General features: G+C 51.9%; 6 protein-coding genes across 6 annotated transcripts; 2 read left to right on the forward strand and 4 right to left on the reverse strand.

Annotated features, from left to right (window-relative positions):
- Positions 1–172: 172 nt before the first annotated feature.
- On the reverse strand, positions 173–1329 carry CMQ_6381 (2-dehydropantoate 2-reductase family; the record flags this gene model as incomplete). Its single annotated transcript, XM_014315446.1, has 3 exons — positions 173–349; positions 410–1077; positions 1131–1329. The coding sequence occupies 3 exons, from the start codon at positions 1327–1329 to the stop codon at positions 173–175; spliced, it is 1044 nt and encodes a 347-aa protein (XP_014170921.1).
- A 1970-nt stretch (positions 1330–3299) lies between these two features.
- Positions 3300–3743, reverse strand: CMQ_6455 (uncharacterized protein; the record flags this gene model as incomplete). Its single annotated transcript, XM_014315520.1, has 1 exon — positions 3300–3743. One exon carries the CDS (start codon positions 3741–3743, stop codon positions 3300–3302), a length of 444 nt encoding a protein of 147 aa, XP_014170995.1.
- A 668-nt stretch (positions 3744–4411) lies between these two features.
- Positions 4412–4786, forward strand: CMQ_6187 (thioredoxin 1; the record flags this gene model as incomplete). The annotated part of the gene is made up of 1 exon (XM_014315252.1): positions 4412–4786. The coding sequence occupies one exon, from the start codon at positions 4412–4414 to the stop codon at positions 4784–4786; it is 375 nt and encodes a 124-aa protein (XP_014170727.1).
- A 584-nt stretch (positions 4787–5370) lies between these two features.
- On the reverse strand, positions 5371–6165 carry CMQ_5975 (alpha beta hydrolase fold protein; the record flags this gene model as incomplete). The annotated part of the gene is made up of 1 exon (XM_014315040.1): positions 5371–6165. The coding sequence occupies one exon, from the start codon at positions 6163–6165 to the stop codon at positions 5371–5373; it is 795 nt and encodes a 264-aa protein (XP_014170515.1).
- Positions 6166–6622: 457 nt separating this feature from the next.
- On the reverse strand, positions 6623–8745 carry CMQ_6181 (delta-9 acyl-CoA desaturase; the record flags this gene model as incomplete). Its single annotated transcript, XM_014315246.1, has 3 exons — positions 6623–7540; positions 7619–8252; positions 8564–8745. The coding sequence occupies 3 exons, from the start codon at positions 8743–8745 to the stop codon at positions 6623–6625; spliced, it is 1734 nt and encodes a 577-aa protein (XP_014170721.1).
- A 4332-nt stretch (positions 8746–13077) lies between these two features.
- Positions 13078–15524, forward strand: CMQ_6318 (tol-like protein; the record flags this gene model as incomplete). The annotated part of the gene is made up of 3 exons (XM_014315383.1): positions 13078–13111; positions 13385–13810; positions 13873–15524. 3 exons carry the CDS (start codon positions 13078–13080, stop codon positions 15522–15524), a joined length of 2112 nt encoding a protein of 703 aa, XP_014170858.1.
- Between the last annotated feature and the right edge of the window lie 125 nt (positions 15525–15649).

A 15649-nucleotide genomic window follows, 5' to 3' on the forward strand; every position in this document is an offset into this window, starting at 1 on the left:
AATAGACAAATATTAATACAAGAACAGCCTACTTGGACATGCCACCGAGCCGATACCACGATTTCGGTTGGGACATCGGCTGGGACATCGGGTCGGACAAGGAGCACTGACAACTCCACCGAAACTCCGCCGATCGCTCTGTCTTCTGCAGCAACATGTTGCCATTCCCAGCTCATGCCAATTGGGCTCGGGCGGACTCTAAAGTAATCAAGCCCTTCTGCTCCTTTGTGCGCCATTGCATAGCCCGCAGGATCCCATACAGAACCGTCAAAGTCGGCGCAGGAACGCCGAGCTTCCGAGCCGTCCGAAGTGGCTCGCCCACAATGTTCTCAAACTCGGTATAGTTTCCCTACAGTCAGACAGTTAGCAACCGACACGACCGATTGCGCCACCCACCTGCACTCGTCACCTTTTCCACGTCTTGCTGCATGCTCGGCTTGAAGTAGATCTCGATCGGCTCAGCCTCGATGATCTCTTCGACGAGTTCCAACGGCAGCACATGGCCCTGGGCCTTGGCAATGGCCACAATCTCCAGCATAGCCGGTCGCAGCAGCTCCACGACGGGCGACCGGGCCAGGCGGAGACGCCCCGAGTCCAGCAGCGTCACGGCCGCAATCGAGTTGTAGCAGGCATTGTAGATCAGCTTCCGCCACCGCGTCCAGGCGACCTCTTGCGCTGTCGCGCCAAACTCCACCACCACCTTGCCCGAGGCCCCGTACATGGTGGCAAATCGTTGCGCCGTGGCCGTCTGCAGCTCCGCCGGCAGGTTCGCGTTGTCAAACGGGCCAATGTGCAGCCGGTCCCGGTCGTTGTGCACGATCACGCCGTGACTCGTCTCGGCCGCGCCGATGCGCGAAACGCCCGAGATGACGACATTTTGCGGAAATGCCGCGATCACCGGCACCTCGATGTTCAGTCCGTTCTGCAGCAGCACAATGGCCGTGTGGCCAGCCGTCACGGCTGGCGCGATAATGTCCACCACCGTCGGCGACACGTCCGCTACGTTCTTCGTCGACACCACCACAAAGTCAAATGGGACAACACCCTCATCCGACACGTCTGGGACCTGGCTGACGACTGCTCAAGTTAGCGTTGTGGCTCACGGCCGGCGGAACTGGCTCGACACCCACTCTTTTTCGGCTTCCACGCCTTCACCTCGCCGTGGTCGATCGACGAGATATCGAAGCCCTTTTCGCTGACCGTGCTGAAGTTGGACCGCAGCACAGCCGTGACTTCGGCCAGGCCTCCCGATTCGAGCGCGTAGGCGCCCATCGTCCCGACGCCTCCGCTTCCCACCAGAAGCACGTTTGCCTTGCTACTGATTGCCATCGTATCTGTCCGCAACAATACTTCTGGACTGCCGGTTTTATGGAATACAGTAACGATACAGTTGGCGCTTAAATACACCAGAGAAAGAAGACAGCAGAAAGCACGACCATATAATGCGCGGATAATCGCAATCTCCGACAGACTCGGCTCTGCGCAGCAAGTTGCAAAAGTCCTTGAAAACCGGCCCGGTCCACAAAAACGTTATCGTTGTTAGGGCCGTTCTCGGACGCCTCTATTCGGCGCTTCTTTTGCTCCTGTGCTGACAGTACTACAGGCCATCAACTGTATGTCCAATAACCAACAATACACACCGAGGCTTTTCAGGTTACCCATGCCTTACCAGCCTTTTGTTCTGCTCGCTAAAGTTTGGCAATTATAGCTACTTGCTTGCCTATTTAGCTATATCTAAGCAATTATATGAGACGGACCGGGGCTTTGACTTCGCTGGACCTGATCTGATCTAACCAAAGACCCAATCGTATCCGGTTTTTCTTCTTCATGGGGGCTTGCTGGAACGATCGTCACAGATACTGTAAACATGTTTGAGGTGCTACATTGTTTGCTTAAGCGGTCGGCACGAGGCTACGCTTGTTGGTAGCTGGCACGCAGTACAGAAACGAAGTGAAGCTCATGAGAACGTTCAAGAAAAAAAAAAGCAATTCTCTTTGTGTCTGCCCTTGACATTTAGGATATATTGTCGACAGCACGATTTATAATGGCGGTAGCTATGGCACCACCGAGCGGCTACAAGGTAGAAGTGGCCTCACTGGGCAGCATTTATGATAGACACTAAAGCAATTAGGGGATGTGTAAATGTATCGAACAAATCATGCTAGGGGCTAGGAGTGGGTGTGACATACCTATGCCCATTTGTACGTGTTTAGTTGTAAAAGCTACAAAAGGCCGCCATGTACCTAGGACTAATTGGTAAAATGAAATTAGTTGGTTATAGTCCTGCCTACCATGATGGAAGGTAGAATCCTACTTTGGCACATTGTGCAGGTGGATTGACTATTTTAATACCAACACCACCTGGTATAATGATCGATTGATATGGGGTATAGTTCGCTGATATGCAAACGAGTTAGTGGACACATACTTTTGTCTAGTCTAACGTGAATTGCTACATAGCAGCTATTACTGGGTAATCGGAACCAGAGACCCGGACCTGCACTACCTCTACCACTCCGGCACAAGTTTGTATGCGCAGGTTGCATGCCAAGGCGGCAACCTAGGACATCTGTCACCATACTAGTATCAAACTGACTTTGGGAAAAGTGGCAGAGGTAACAGTAGACAGTATCAAGTAATGCGGTAGATCCGATAGCATAAAAGAACATCGTCCACGCTTCTTATGCCCGTATGTTTGACTTCTAGGCATTGACCTGCCGATATTCTAGATACGTCCTGAAATATACCTTCATATATGTCTCCCTTTTCCGTACACGGAATCCGTGCGTCTATAATTTGTTTCAAAGTGACCTTGCTACGAGCAAGAGGCCAATAAAGTAGCTGTAGTTGATAGTAGAGCATTGGGAACTACGGCCAGCGACTAGAAGAAGGTACGCGATGCAGCAATGCACTATTTCGAGAGGGGAACACGCCGTTTTGACGGACAAAGAGCTTATAAGACGAAAAAAGTGGCGACTTGGGACTTTCTTGAGAACAGAGAGATTTGTCCCTAAGTAAAGATACACGTTTCTGACTTACACTTACACTTACCTAAAAGGCCCCGGAATACTTACGTCGTATATCGTCCATCTGTCGTTCGCGTAGCATCGGGTCAAGAAGCGGCTGACCTCTTGTTGCCAAAAAATAATCTTGCGGGTTTGCGTGCCGCACAGAGACATATGCCCAGTAATATGGTATCACCCAGCCGTCCCCATTCGACAATACCAACCACTTCGTCACCCGTCGCTGATATATTCGGGCTGCTAATGTCGCCGTGCGTCAAAACGACAGCGTGCCTTTCACAATGAAAGGTAAAAAGGTCGGCGAGGTCGGGGGGCCAATGCTCTGTCAGCTTCGCTATAGGTTTGCGTGTCGATGCCGTTTCGAAGCTCGGTGTAAAATTCAGAGACCGTCGTGAACGGACCCCATAACGACTTGGTCAGCCAGCGGCGATCGTCAATCGGCCCACCACTTGTACTAGCGACGCCCACATCATCCGGCGGTCTGACGTAGCGAAGCTCTTGTATAATACCGTGTAACTGCTTGAACTTCTGCGCCTTCGACGCGTCGGAACGGCGAGTCCATCCGCCTTGAAGCATTTCCCCGTCTATACGCTTCATCACAATGTATGCTCGGCCAGCGCGCTCAAAAGCACAGTATATCTTGGGGACTGGAATCGACGTGCGCAACGCCACTAGCTGCATCGTGTGCGCCTCGTTCAGCCGAGAGTAAACAGACCGCATTTGATGCAAAACTTGAATACAAACAGTGCGTCGCTGGGGTGGTTCCAGATCCGACGTAGACAAGGTAACGTCTCTACCCAGACTGCGAAAGTGTCAGCGTGCGTCCTCACCAAGCTTCGGAGCCTCTTTAAACGTGTGTCATCTTGCTCAGCGAGGCAAGTAAGCGAGACTCACTCTGGGCCGCTAAAATAAATATATTCACTTCTGAAAATAAGGCGCAGTGGTAAGCGAAAGTGCAGCGCATTTCTCTGCACGTGATCATGCGAGCCGCGGCAACGTCCCTTTACGAGTAAAGCAAAAGTGATTACTTTATTGTGCACTGTACTTACTGCGACGTAGCAGTCGTGACTCAACGGAGGAATCTGCTCCAGAATACCAGTCGACATGCCTTCCTATGTCTCAACGTACTCAGTAGACATGATGTTTATACGTAAAAGAAAAAGAGGGGTGTAAGCGGGGTGTACGTCACGTGATATGGCCTCATCTTCGGATCTGCAAATTCCGTGCTTCAGAAATGACGGTCCTTCCCACCTTGACCCCTCTTCTCCTGTGCATTAGTAGACAAACTGTACACAGGATTTCGAAATTTCACAAGACGACAGCATAAAATCCGTTTTTCCATACTCACCACTGCTTTCGCGCAAAACCCGGTTTGCTTCAGCTCCAACATGTCGGACAAGGTCCAACACATTAGCTCGCTCGCCGAGCTCAACGCGCTCTTCGCATCCACCACCTACGTCGCCATTGATTTCACGGCCACCTGGTGCGGTCCTTGCAAAAGCATTGCACCCATCTACTCCGGCCTCTCTACCAAGCACAGCATCCCCAACGTCCTTGCTTTTGCCAAGGTCGACGTCGATGCGGCCCAGGATGTCGCCGCCAAGTACGGCATCTCGGCCATGCCGACCTTTCTCTTTTTCAAGGACGGCAAGCAGGTTGGCGTGAACGGACAGCCCTCTATCCGTGGCGCTGACCCGCGTGGTCTGAGTGCCGCCGCCGAGAAGCTCGCCAGCCTGGCAAAGGCCAAGGCTGGCCAGTCGTAAAGTGAACCGGCTTAATGACTCGATGACTTATCGTATACTACTCATATGCCATCACAATTCTACATATGCAAGGAGTTTGGGGTCCCAGCTGTCTGGTGCTAGGATATAGCTACAAAGCAAAATACACACGAAGCGCTTAAAAGAAAAGATTTTCCGTTTTAACTTTCGTTCTATCGGTGTTATATGTTGCAGGTTTTAGGCGTTGACATACAGTGCATTATAAGAAATAGTGTATGCGGGAACGGATAGTTTCTGATAAGGGAAACGTCTTCTAGCAGATTTAGGTATACCCTCTACGTTACCTGGGGTGGGTGAGCATCTTGCAAGTGTACCTTGACATCAGTTTACGCGTTTTTTTCTGAAGCCTCTAAACATACACGTTCCGATTGCTACTCGATGGATAACTAGGTTATATAATTTCCGAAAAAAAAAACCCCCCATGATGGCCGTTATGATGGAGATAGTATATAGTGTGGAGCGTACGGGCTGGACCGCAAGTCACGGTTGAAGCGTGAGTTGGACCGCTACAGTCAACTGGAGAGAGCATTAATTTCTAAAGCCGCTTTAAAAACACAACAGAATGTTCACAGTTGCTCAAAATCTTTGGGCAACTCCGAGCCACTGACCCAGGCCTGAACACCGGCGGCGAATAAGACAGGGAGTTGTATGTGCCACGGGTGATAGCCCTCACGGACGACAACGGCCTTGTTCTCGACACCAGTCTTGGCCGACTCCTTCAGCACCAGCCCCATTCCAGCAATTGCGTCTACCTGGTCCATCTTGCCCCCGGCGATGACAAGTGTTCTCACCCCAGACTCGGCCACAGCGCGCACGTCGTCCATGCAGAAATTGCTGAGCTCCTGAACCATGACCTTGAATCTATCCCATGAAGCGTTCTTCTCCGTTTCCGCAATCCACTCCTCGTTGTCGATGCCTTGCTTGCGAAACATCATCGCCGTGAGTCCGGGGATCTCGATGTTCTCGAGAAACCAAACGAGCCTCGGTCGTGACATTGCCCACTTGAACATCCCCGTGTACGGATACGCGCCGGTGGAAAACAGGGAGAGGACGCCATCGGGATGTCTCGGCGCAAGTTTCAAGGCCACGAACCCGCCGAAGGAAAAGCCGACCACGTGTGCTTTTCCGCCGCGTGCATGCTCTCGAATCATCTTTTCCGTTTCGTCCGCCGCGGCCTCCAAAGTATACGACTTCAGTTCCTCAGAGCCTGAATGTCCTGGCAAATCTACCAAGATAAGGTGGTAAGAAGCCAGAGACTCTTGCTTGGCGACGACTTTCCATTCCACGTGACTGCCTGCCCCACCATGGAGGAAGATGATGCTCGTGTGTTGGTCGGTGTTGCGCTCTTCTAGAAACAGCATCTTCACGCAAAGGCGAGAATAATGTTTCGATTGTGTGTTGCTGAAGAGAGCATGTTTGCGAATGTGACGACCGTTTACGCTGTTACATCGCATAAGCACGGTCGCGGAGAAACTGCGTGCCGTGCTGAACGTCTGACACCGACAAAAACCGCATCCAACGCAGTACAAGGAACAATCGTCAAGATATGATACGAGACATGGGAAATCTCCAAACGGTGATTGGCCACTTGGACTTGTCAATGAGTACAACTTTCAGCATAGATTACTGCAGAGACTAGCGATAACCATGAAATTCGTAAGCAGATGGACGATGTGCAAACATGTCCTGAATGATGCGGTCTATTTGGGAGCGAAAAATTACAAAACAATAAACCCTTAAACAACCGGTGGGTGGGTGAGGAAAGCAGCCAAACTAAATCAAAAGAAATATCACGCTGAGTCTTTTGCTTTTCCCCATCTAATGCAAGCCGCTCGTGCGGGTTTCGGCCATGTACTTTTGACATTGGACCAGGATGCGGACCTGGTCGCCCACCTCGCCAAGGCGGTCGATCACCTTGCGGTTGCCGTCAACAAAGTTGAAGATGGTGTAAGGAACGCCAGTCTCGCGCGAGAAGGCCAGGCCGAGCTCCTGCACGCGGCGCAGGTTGTGGCGCGGCACGCGGGGAAACAGATGGTGAACAGCCTGGAACTGCAGGCCACCGTGGATAAAATCGAGCCAGGCCGGGCAGTCGACGTCCATGGTGGTGCGCAGCTGGCGCTGGGCAAAGGACTCAGACTCGCCGAGCTCAGATGTCGACATACCCCAGTGGGACAGCGTGATCTGAATGTGCAACGGCATAGTAACTATGTGCGAGACGAGAACGAAGGCAACGCGGACCGGCCAGTTCGGCAGCGTGCGCCACACCAAGCAGTAGCCAAAGAGGAACCAGAAGCAGGTCATGAAGACGATCTCGGTCCACCGAATCCACCAGGCCTTGGTGTTGCCGAGCGCAGATGCCTTGGACGACAGGACGTGCAGCCAGGAGAGAAAGTAGAGATTGAAACGAGCAACGCCCATGATGGGATAGTACGTGTAGCTCTGGTACGGGACCAAGAAGTTGGCCACGGCATCCCAGGCAAATGTGAAGTCGTAGTATGTCGAGTAGACGGACCTGAAGAACGATGGGCAGGTGGCAAAAAGCGGCACGTTCTGGATGTCCGGATCGTGTTCCGGGTGGTTCGTGATGAGATGATGGACGTTATGGCTGCGCTTCCACCAGCCGATGGACAGCCCGCAGCAGAAGTCAGCGACAAAGAGGCCGATCAACGTGTCAACGACAAAATTCTGGGTGATTGCTCGGTGTCCAGCATCGTGCGCAGTAAACATAATTTGGTGCTGTTGAATACGAGGTCAATATCCACCTGAAACGGGAAGCGAGCAAGGAAGGCGAAAGGTGAAATGGAGAGAACCTACCCAAAAAAGTCCCAGGAAGACAGCAGAGGTTATGTACCAGCTGTAGTGCAGGGCAACGAGGAAGAGAGCGAACAGACTGGTGTACCGGACCATTTCTTTGCCGTATTCGATGTACCTGCACTCGTAGAGGCCCTCGTCGATGACCTGTTGGTGCATGAGCCGGTATTTGCGCACAATGTCCTGCTGCACCAGGGGGTCTAGAGACGGGTAGTCGCGGAGGCCCTGTTCGATCTCTTGCTGCACGGCCCAGTCGGTGTATTTCTCAGGCGTCATAAGGATGGTGGGGATGTCTCCCGCCCTCCCACCGCCAGCGAGCAGACCGGTCTTTTCGTCGGCATCGTCAAGGCCGGCTACCTTTTCGGGATCGGGCGTGCCGGGGCTCCGAATAGCCGCGACAGGCTTACGGGCAAGACAGGGACTGAGGTCAATGACGTGGTCACACCCAGTGGATGCACCGTCATCGGATAGAGCCGCATCGAGAACGTGGAGGGTGGGACTGTCATCGCCTAGTGAGATGCTGGGCCGGCGGTAGATGCCTCCTCTTATTGGTGGTGTCATGTTGGCCCAGGGTCCCATTGGCTTCCGGCCTATCCGGTAGGCTTTCATCGTGCTGATTGTCCCAGCAAAATGGTACCTGCAGATTTAGTGTCAGCACCCCATTCAAAATGTACCTCGTCTTATTCAGGCACAGGATGGGCAAAAAAGGAAAGCGGCTAGAAAGCTAGGGGGAGGACATTCAATGACTTGTCACGGCTGTTGCCGTGGATCTTGAAACTTAATCGCAGTGCACAGTTCCTACCTAGTCAAAATGGTCCCTCCCGTCCTACCTCCCTTTTGCTTTTGTCTTTGTTCTCAATCTCATCTTGGGCAGTGCAGCGACAGCGACGGAATGGGGCTCAATTGGGTAAGGGCACGAGGATGTGAGATTTTGTGGAAATTATTTACGCCATGATTTCGTCGGTTGCATCTTTGCCAACAACGTGCTGGATCGCCAGACGGCCACCAGGATGTTTGTCGGCCCACGAGTCGAGTCGCAGGACGTAATCTTCGAAGATGACAATAATGCCACCGTCTGCAATCATGCCCTCGACCGCTCGTGGCGACAGGATCTGGTCGCGGCTCGACATCTTGGCGATGCGAGGAAGGGAATCGGTAATCTGGATGGACGGATGCTCAATTGCCTGGTGAAGAACGGCTGTATTTGGTTCGTGAGAGTGAGCGCGCCTCGGATGTGCGATCGACAAACTTCGTTTACTGTTTATTTCGCAAACGAGTGAAAATATCCAGAAACCCGCCTGTTCCTGCTGGTATGTGGCGAGATAATGAGTGAAGTGAGCGATTTTGAATAGAAAATATGGTCGCCTGAGCAAAGAAAACGGTCCCGTCGATTCGGGTGTGACGCAGGTAGACAGCAGCAACAATGACAGTCTGACAAGATGGCGCCGAACTGAATCAGAACAGACTGGACGACAAGCTGGCTGTACTTGTACTGATGGTACGCAATGTGGATGCAGGCACGAAGAGGACAGGCCCCGGGAAATAGGAGACGTTCGCTTAGCTCGAGCAGTCAACAGCGATGGGGACAAGGAGCTATTCCAGTCCGAAGTCCAGACGACGCCAGCATGTGAATTGGCGGTCTTGCGGTCGTCAATGTCCGGCTTGCTTGGTTCGCAATACGAATACGCGACGACGCCGCTTCCTTGTATTATTTCCCGCTTTTTCCTCTTTTCCCTCTTTTTCCTCTTTCTCCCTCCTTGATTTTCTCCTTGTGGCCCCCCTTCGTTCCTTCCCCTTTTCCTTTCCTTCTTTCTCCTTTCTACTTCCGTCTTTTCCCCGTTCTAATCTCACCCCTTCCTGTTACTGTACGTCCCCTCGTTGTATCTGTCGCAAATGCATACTAGCCAACTGTCCTTATCCGTCCAATCCTGCTAGCTTCTCCGCGTTTATTAGGAAAATTCAAGAAAGAAGGGTCTAGGCTGGACGCACGCGCGTATTTTTTTTAATAAATAAAGGTGGGATGTGGCTTGGCTTTGTTGAGAAACGACGCGGCCACCTGTCAGTAGCAGTCTAACAGCCCTGTTGTTCACAATGCGCCTTGACAGGTAAGAAAGAGGGCAATGAAAAGGCAACGATTGGCAGTACTGTTCTTCCATGACTCATGATAGCAGTCTATCTGCTGTCTGTCAACAGATTGGTCTGTGGTGCCGTTGTCTACTTTCCCGTATGTATTTTTGATGCTTTTTTGCCCTCTGTATTTTCCTTGTATCTTACCTTCTATATCAAGAAATTCCCCTTGTCTGCATGATCAGCACAGGCTAGCTAGTCGGTACGGGGGCAATCAGGGGACGACACACACTAAAGGGGCTGTGAAATCTGAGGGGCTCCCTCTTCCCCCACTTAAATCTTGGTATGAAATACGTCTAGATGTGACGTACGACGTGCAACGTACGACGTGCACCCGGGCCGTACGACGTAGGCAGACACTGAATAAATCAAAGGTGCGTTACACGATACAACACGGGCTACGATACGGAGACAAAAGACGGCACGGCAAGTGTACGAGCACGTCTGCACCTACGCATTAAAGACGCTAATAGTCACGGAGACTCTTTGTAGCGGTCGGTCTAGGCAGCCATTTAAAAAGGCGGTACGGGGTACGAGTACGAGACATTTTACTCTGTACTCCGTATGCATACCTTGCTTGTATCTACATGCTTAACATTGTACGGTTCTGTGTCTTTTTAGAGGCGCCTACGGGGTGCTCCGTGCATTTCATGATGACTTTGGTGACGTGTTGACCGCTTCTTCCCTGTTTCCAGGCCAGATCCTCTCCATGGCCTGATCAACAAACCATGTTCTTGCAGCAATACAATCATCAGGCCCTGGCTATTGGAGAGAGCAGTGACCTACGGAGTATGCAGACAAGTCGTCGGCCGAAGGGGTAAGGGCACGGACCTTACTTTGGGCCCCCCTTTCAAATATTCCAGCTTAAGTACGGAGTACTCCGTATCACGTCGTAGTCTCAGCCATTTCTAGAGCTCATCTATTATGGGGTTGAAAAAGACCAGGTACCAGTTTGATATAAATTTTGCTTGATTGGGGTTTCAAATTCCCCACTTGTTTTTTTTACCTAATTGAGATTGTCAACCCCCTTTCCAAATCACTGTACATAGTAGAAGCACGTGGCCAGCGTTCATATTGATTCAAGTTACTAATACTCCGTACGTTCTCACGGAAATTTTGCGAAGAGCCTCGACTCTATCTTATCTGATTGTGCCGTTGGATTACGTACGAGTATGTACATACAAACAAACATAAACATGGCCTATTACGGAAATGTATTTGCACTAACTATCTTCCACTCCGTACCTGAATAATGCTTATTATGTCAGGATGCACGGAAAAGTTTTATTTTTACTTGACACGTGAAGTAGCGCGTGTACATAATGCTGCCCCAGACGCGAATTAGCACTAGAGCGCCACCTTTCAGCTGAGTAAATTTCTCGGAGGCGTCGTTGACGCGGACACTATCGTTTGGCCGGCATTACGGACTCGGCATTGGCAGTGCGAATGTAGCCCACATGTCCCCCGCAGCCAGATCATCCCTTTGCGGCATTCCAGGTGGACTGTTGCAGGAGGGCAATTGCGGCCGAACCTGTTAGTGGACTCCGGTTCATAACCGATCCATGTAACATTTTCCGGTCCCTGTCGCGAATGAGTAGGAAGCCGTCGGTGCTCATGACAAGAACAGCGGCCATTTTTATGCATCGCAACACGGACCTGATCTCGGTCCCGAGGGCCTACGGCATCCTGTAGTGGGCAAACTTGCGGCTATCGGTGCTTAAATCAATAACAATTACCGAGGCTTGCAGGGTCTTTGAATTCCTACGGAGCCATCGTAGCTGCGAACAACGATAGCCTTCTTGTCGGGGCGAGTGTCATTGCGAACCAGGGTACACGGTAAGGAGCACTCCGTACGGAGTACTCCGTAGCAAATACGAACAAAAGGCAGCACAAAACATTGAAGCTGCAAGATCAATGCGCTGAGCCCTGCGATGTGTCAAGTCTCCGTCTTGGCAAAGCTTTGTTACCTACGACGTATGCACATCCAACTGCTATCGGTCACGACCTCTAATTTCCGCTTGCTTCTCGTAAATGAGACGTACCATTGAAAGTTTTTCTATGCAAGCGGTCTGAGTAGGAAAATTCGACAATAGACGGGGAATTAGACAGAATAAACGGGGCAGAACTGCTACGGGCGAACCTTGACAAATTCCCACAGCGTGTTTTCGTCCTTCGTTGCAAAGATCCCAGTGCCATCAAATCGAGCGGCTACATACTTTTGAGTGAACCAGTCCAAGGTCTGAATCCAATAGTAGCCATCCGCATTTCTGGCAAAGAAGAAACTTTCCCGCCCTTTATGGTGCGGAGCTTTGGCACCGAAATTTCGCCGGCTGTCACGGCCTAGATACTTTTCTTCTGCCACATTCCTGAACCCTTTAAATCCATTATTTTTGGTGCAAAGCCACTACCAGTTTTTGTGAATGGTTTCCTCGGGGCGCATGGTACTAAGAAACTCAAGATACAGGTCACCGTCATCAGACGTCAGAACACGATTTCGAATCTTGTCAACAATGAGAAAAACGTCGTCGGCGCTAGGATCAGACCTGCGGGTGACGGTTAGTGACCCAAAGGGAACAATTGCATCTTGCTGACGATTGCTGCAAGAGGTTGTAATATTTGAGCAATCACCAACGACTGCGGCGGTTTGGGGAATGGGATAGTAGAAAATGTAGTCGATGATACAGAGAAGTGCTATACAAAATACAAGTAGCCCCTGAACAGTAGCGAAGTTGCAATCATTGGCTGCAGGCCAACTCATTGAAGACGATTCTGCAGCTGTCTTTCGCAGGGCCATATTGAGTCGCTAACAGGTCTCGAATGCTTTGGTGCTGGAAGTAGATGTGCTTGCGCCGTACCAGAAAACGAGTCGACAGAAGTTGTCTCGATGTCGAGTGCGCTCGGGAGGACGCTCTATCAGAACACGAGACTCACGGCTGTTCGGTTCAAACGCAGCTATCCGTTTTTGGAGTATCGAAAAGAATATCGCAGCAATGGTGGTGTAGTCGTTAACAGCTGTAACCGTCTCAATGAAGCAACTAGGATGGATTTAGCCAAGTGCAAGATTTTCTGAACAGGTTGCCCCTCTTTTCCCCGCTCAAACGTCGCTCAAAAGCGGCACAATAGTATTAGAGAGAAGAAGAAGTTTATTACTCCGTACTCGTAGCTTTCTGGCTTTCGGCCTAAATCCCCTTGTTGCCTCTCGTGGCACACTGCCAGTCATGGCACGTTTGAAGTTGATTCAAGGCTTTGTTTACAATTACACGTGTATACCCAAGACACTTTCAGCTTATGTAAAAGACCAAAGGTGCTTTGAACGACCAATTCTCTGCCATCTAATGGTCTACACGGAAAGCTGCAAACAAAAGGGATGTGCGGGAGTGCTTGTCTCGGTATAAAGTCCACCATAGACTTGAGATCCACGGTACGTCTATTGGCTGGTTTGATAGCCCAATCGGTGGCAGATAACCGTTTAGCTTATTTTCCCTGTACGAAGCCGTCGTGTTTTCTGCTGGAAATTGCTGCTCAACATCTACCACTGGATGTAGAGCTTCACGATGCCACTTGGGCGACTCAATATACCCCCGGATTTCCCGCCGGTGCATTCGTGTCGCCACTGTGACACTCTGATTCTCGATGCACTAGCGATACGGGAGATAGATGAGGGTGAGAGTGAGGATTCTATCCAGATCTTTGACGAAGATGGCGTCTCTATGCGTGGACCTGATATTCCATCGCTTTCTTTCGCCGAGGCTATGGAAGCGGCACGAATACAAGAGGCGAAAGCCGACTCGGACTCGGTCAATATTATCGAGTCCGACGAATGGACGCCATTCAGCCCGGATCTGACCACCGACGAAGTGCGGAGATGGGCAGAAGACGGCTGCCTATTCTGTGCTGAGCTCATATCATCCGAAGGAGTGGAAGAAAGCAGTGGCAATTCTACGATGGTCTACTGGATGACAAACGAACCGTACGAGAAGATGGGCATTATGGTCTTATTTGCGTCTCGGCAGGAAGACGGGTCCGTCAGCGATGCCTGGGGCTGTTTCAACCTGCTCACATTTCCAGGTACGTGCTATATTAGCTGGACGACGAGCATGCTGCTGGCTGACGAGATGCGCGGACTGAAGGCGGCGTTGCTTCACAGGTGATACCCCGGCATCCGATCAACACCGACCCGGCATCTGAGCAGTCATTTAAGCTCGTCAGAGGGTGGCTGCAGACCTGTCAGAGTAGCCATGAGGGCTGTCCGAAGGTGACATCAAAGTTCATGCCGACTCGAGTGATTGAGATTGTGGGCGATGGAGAGGACGGGATGCAGCTGCGGCTGCTAGAAACACGTGGGTTGATTGTCCAATATGTGGCCCTGAGCTATTGTTGGGGCGGGGAGCAGGAGCTGAAGACCACGGCTGCGGTACTGCCCCGGTTCAAGGAGAGTCTTCCGGCCTTTGCGAAGCTGCCAGCGACGATCCAAGACGCAGTAAGGGTGACGCACGAGCTGGGCCTGCGCCACCTGTTTGTCGATGCCTTTTGCATCGTGCAGGACGACGGCGACGACATGCAGCAGCAGATTGCGCAGATGCCCGCGATCTACAGCGAGGCGGTCGTGACCGTTATCGCGTCGAGAGCGGCGAGCGTGGCTGATGGGTTCTTGCAGAAGAGGCCGTCGTCGCTGCCAGACACAGACGAAGAACGCTACGAGGCTGCCTTCCAGCTGCCGATGCGATGCGCCGGAGGCGATCTGGACAGCGTCGTCCTGCTTCGGCTCGCCTACAAGGGCCTGACTACAGATCCGATCTACACGCGCGCGTGGACGATGCAGGAACAGCTGCTGGCAACGCGCATAATTGCCTATAACCACAACCACACACGCTGGGGCTGCTGGTCTGCCCACACGCCCACCGACGGCTGGATCCAGGCCGGAGGAGGCGACGATTTTGTCCAGGCATGGGAGCCGGCCGTCTTTCGGGCCCCGTCGCTGTCGTCTGGGCCGCCTGTCCGTCCGGATGTAGAAACCGTGCGGTATGGATGGCGTCGGCTGGTGATGCAGTACACGTCCCGGTCGCTGAGCTTTCCGGGCGACAAGCTGCCAGCTATTGCCGCGGCGGCTGTTCGTGTTGGTGAGGCCTTGCGCCAGGACGACTACGTTGCCGGACTCTGGAAGTCCAGCCTGATCCATGACCTGTTCTGGAAGACGGTGCAGACAACGCGACAGGTCCGGCCGAGAGAATTTCGGGCGCCGTCATGGTCTTGGGCCGCTGTGGACGGCGAGATTGACTATTTTGCACGCATCGTGGATCTGAAGTCAGCGACAGTCGAGGTCTTGGATTGCCGTGTCGAGCCGGCACATCAGATGCTGCCGTATGGCGCGGTCAAGGGCGGCTGCTTGGTCGTCCGGGGGCGATTGCGGCGTGTCGTCTTGCAGCTCGAAGCAACCGACAGAAATTTTTTTCATGCCACGGAGCCGGACCGAGAAGGATTGGAAGCTATGCTTCCGGTGTCTTTTGACGCGATCGAGCCGGAATTCGCAAACACTGCCGGAGATTCCATAGATGTTGCCCTTTTGGAGCTGCACGACGAAAGTTCGGGAGAACCAGTGAGCCTTGTCCTGCGTGATCTTGGTAACGATACGTTCTGTAGACTGGGTGTATCGTTTCGGTCTGCTATGGTGAGATTTCAGATCGGCGACAGTGTAGACGACGGTCGGGAACTGGCAAGATCGCATCTCGACTGGGTGAAAGGGTTTGAGAAGTGTGTCCCAACGACGATTACTATTGTGTAGAAGTGATGCACAATGTTTGGCATTTTCGATGACATTCATAGGAACAATCCAACTAGTCTAGTGGTTACAATGGTTCTAACATCCGGCCTTGTAGTCACGGGATGTTAAACAGATAGTTGTATATG

Source organism: Grosmannia clavigera, assembly GCF_000143105.1.
Source record: "Grosmannia clavigera kw1407 unplaced genomic scaffold GCSC_167, whole genome shotgun sequence".
NCBI classification, from domain to species: domain Eukaryota; kingdom Fungi; phylum Ascomycota; class Sordariomycetes; order Ophiostomatales; family Ophiostomataceae; genus Leptographium; species Leptographium clavigerum.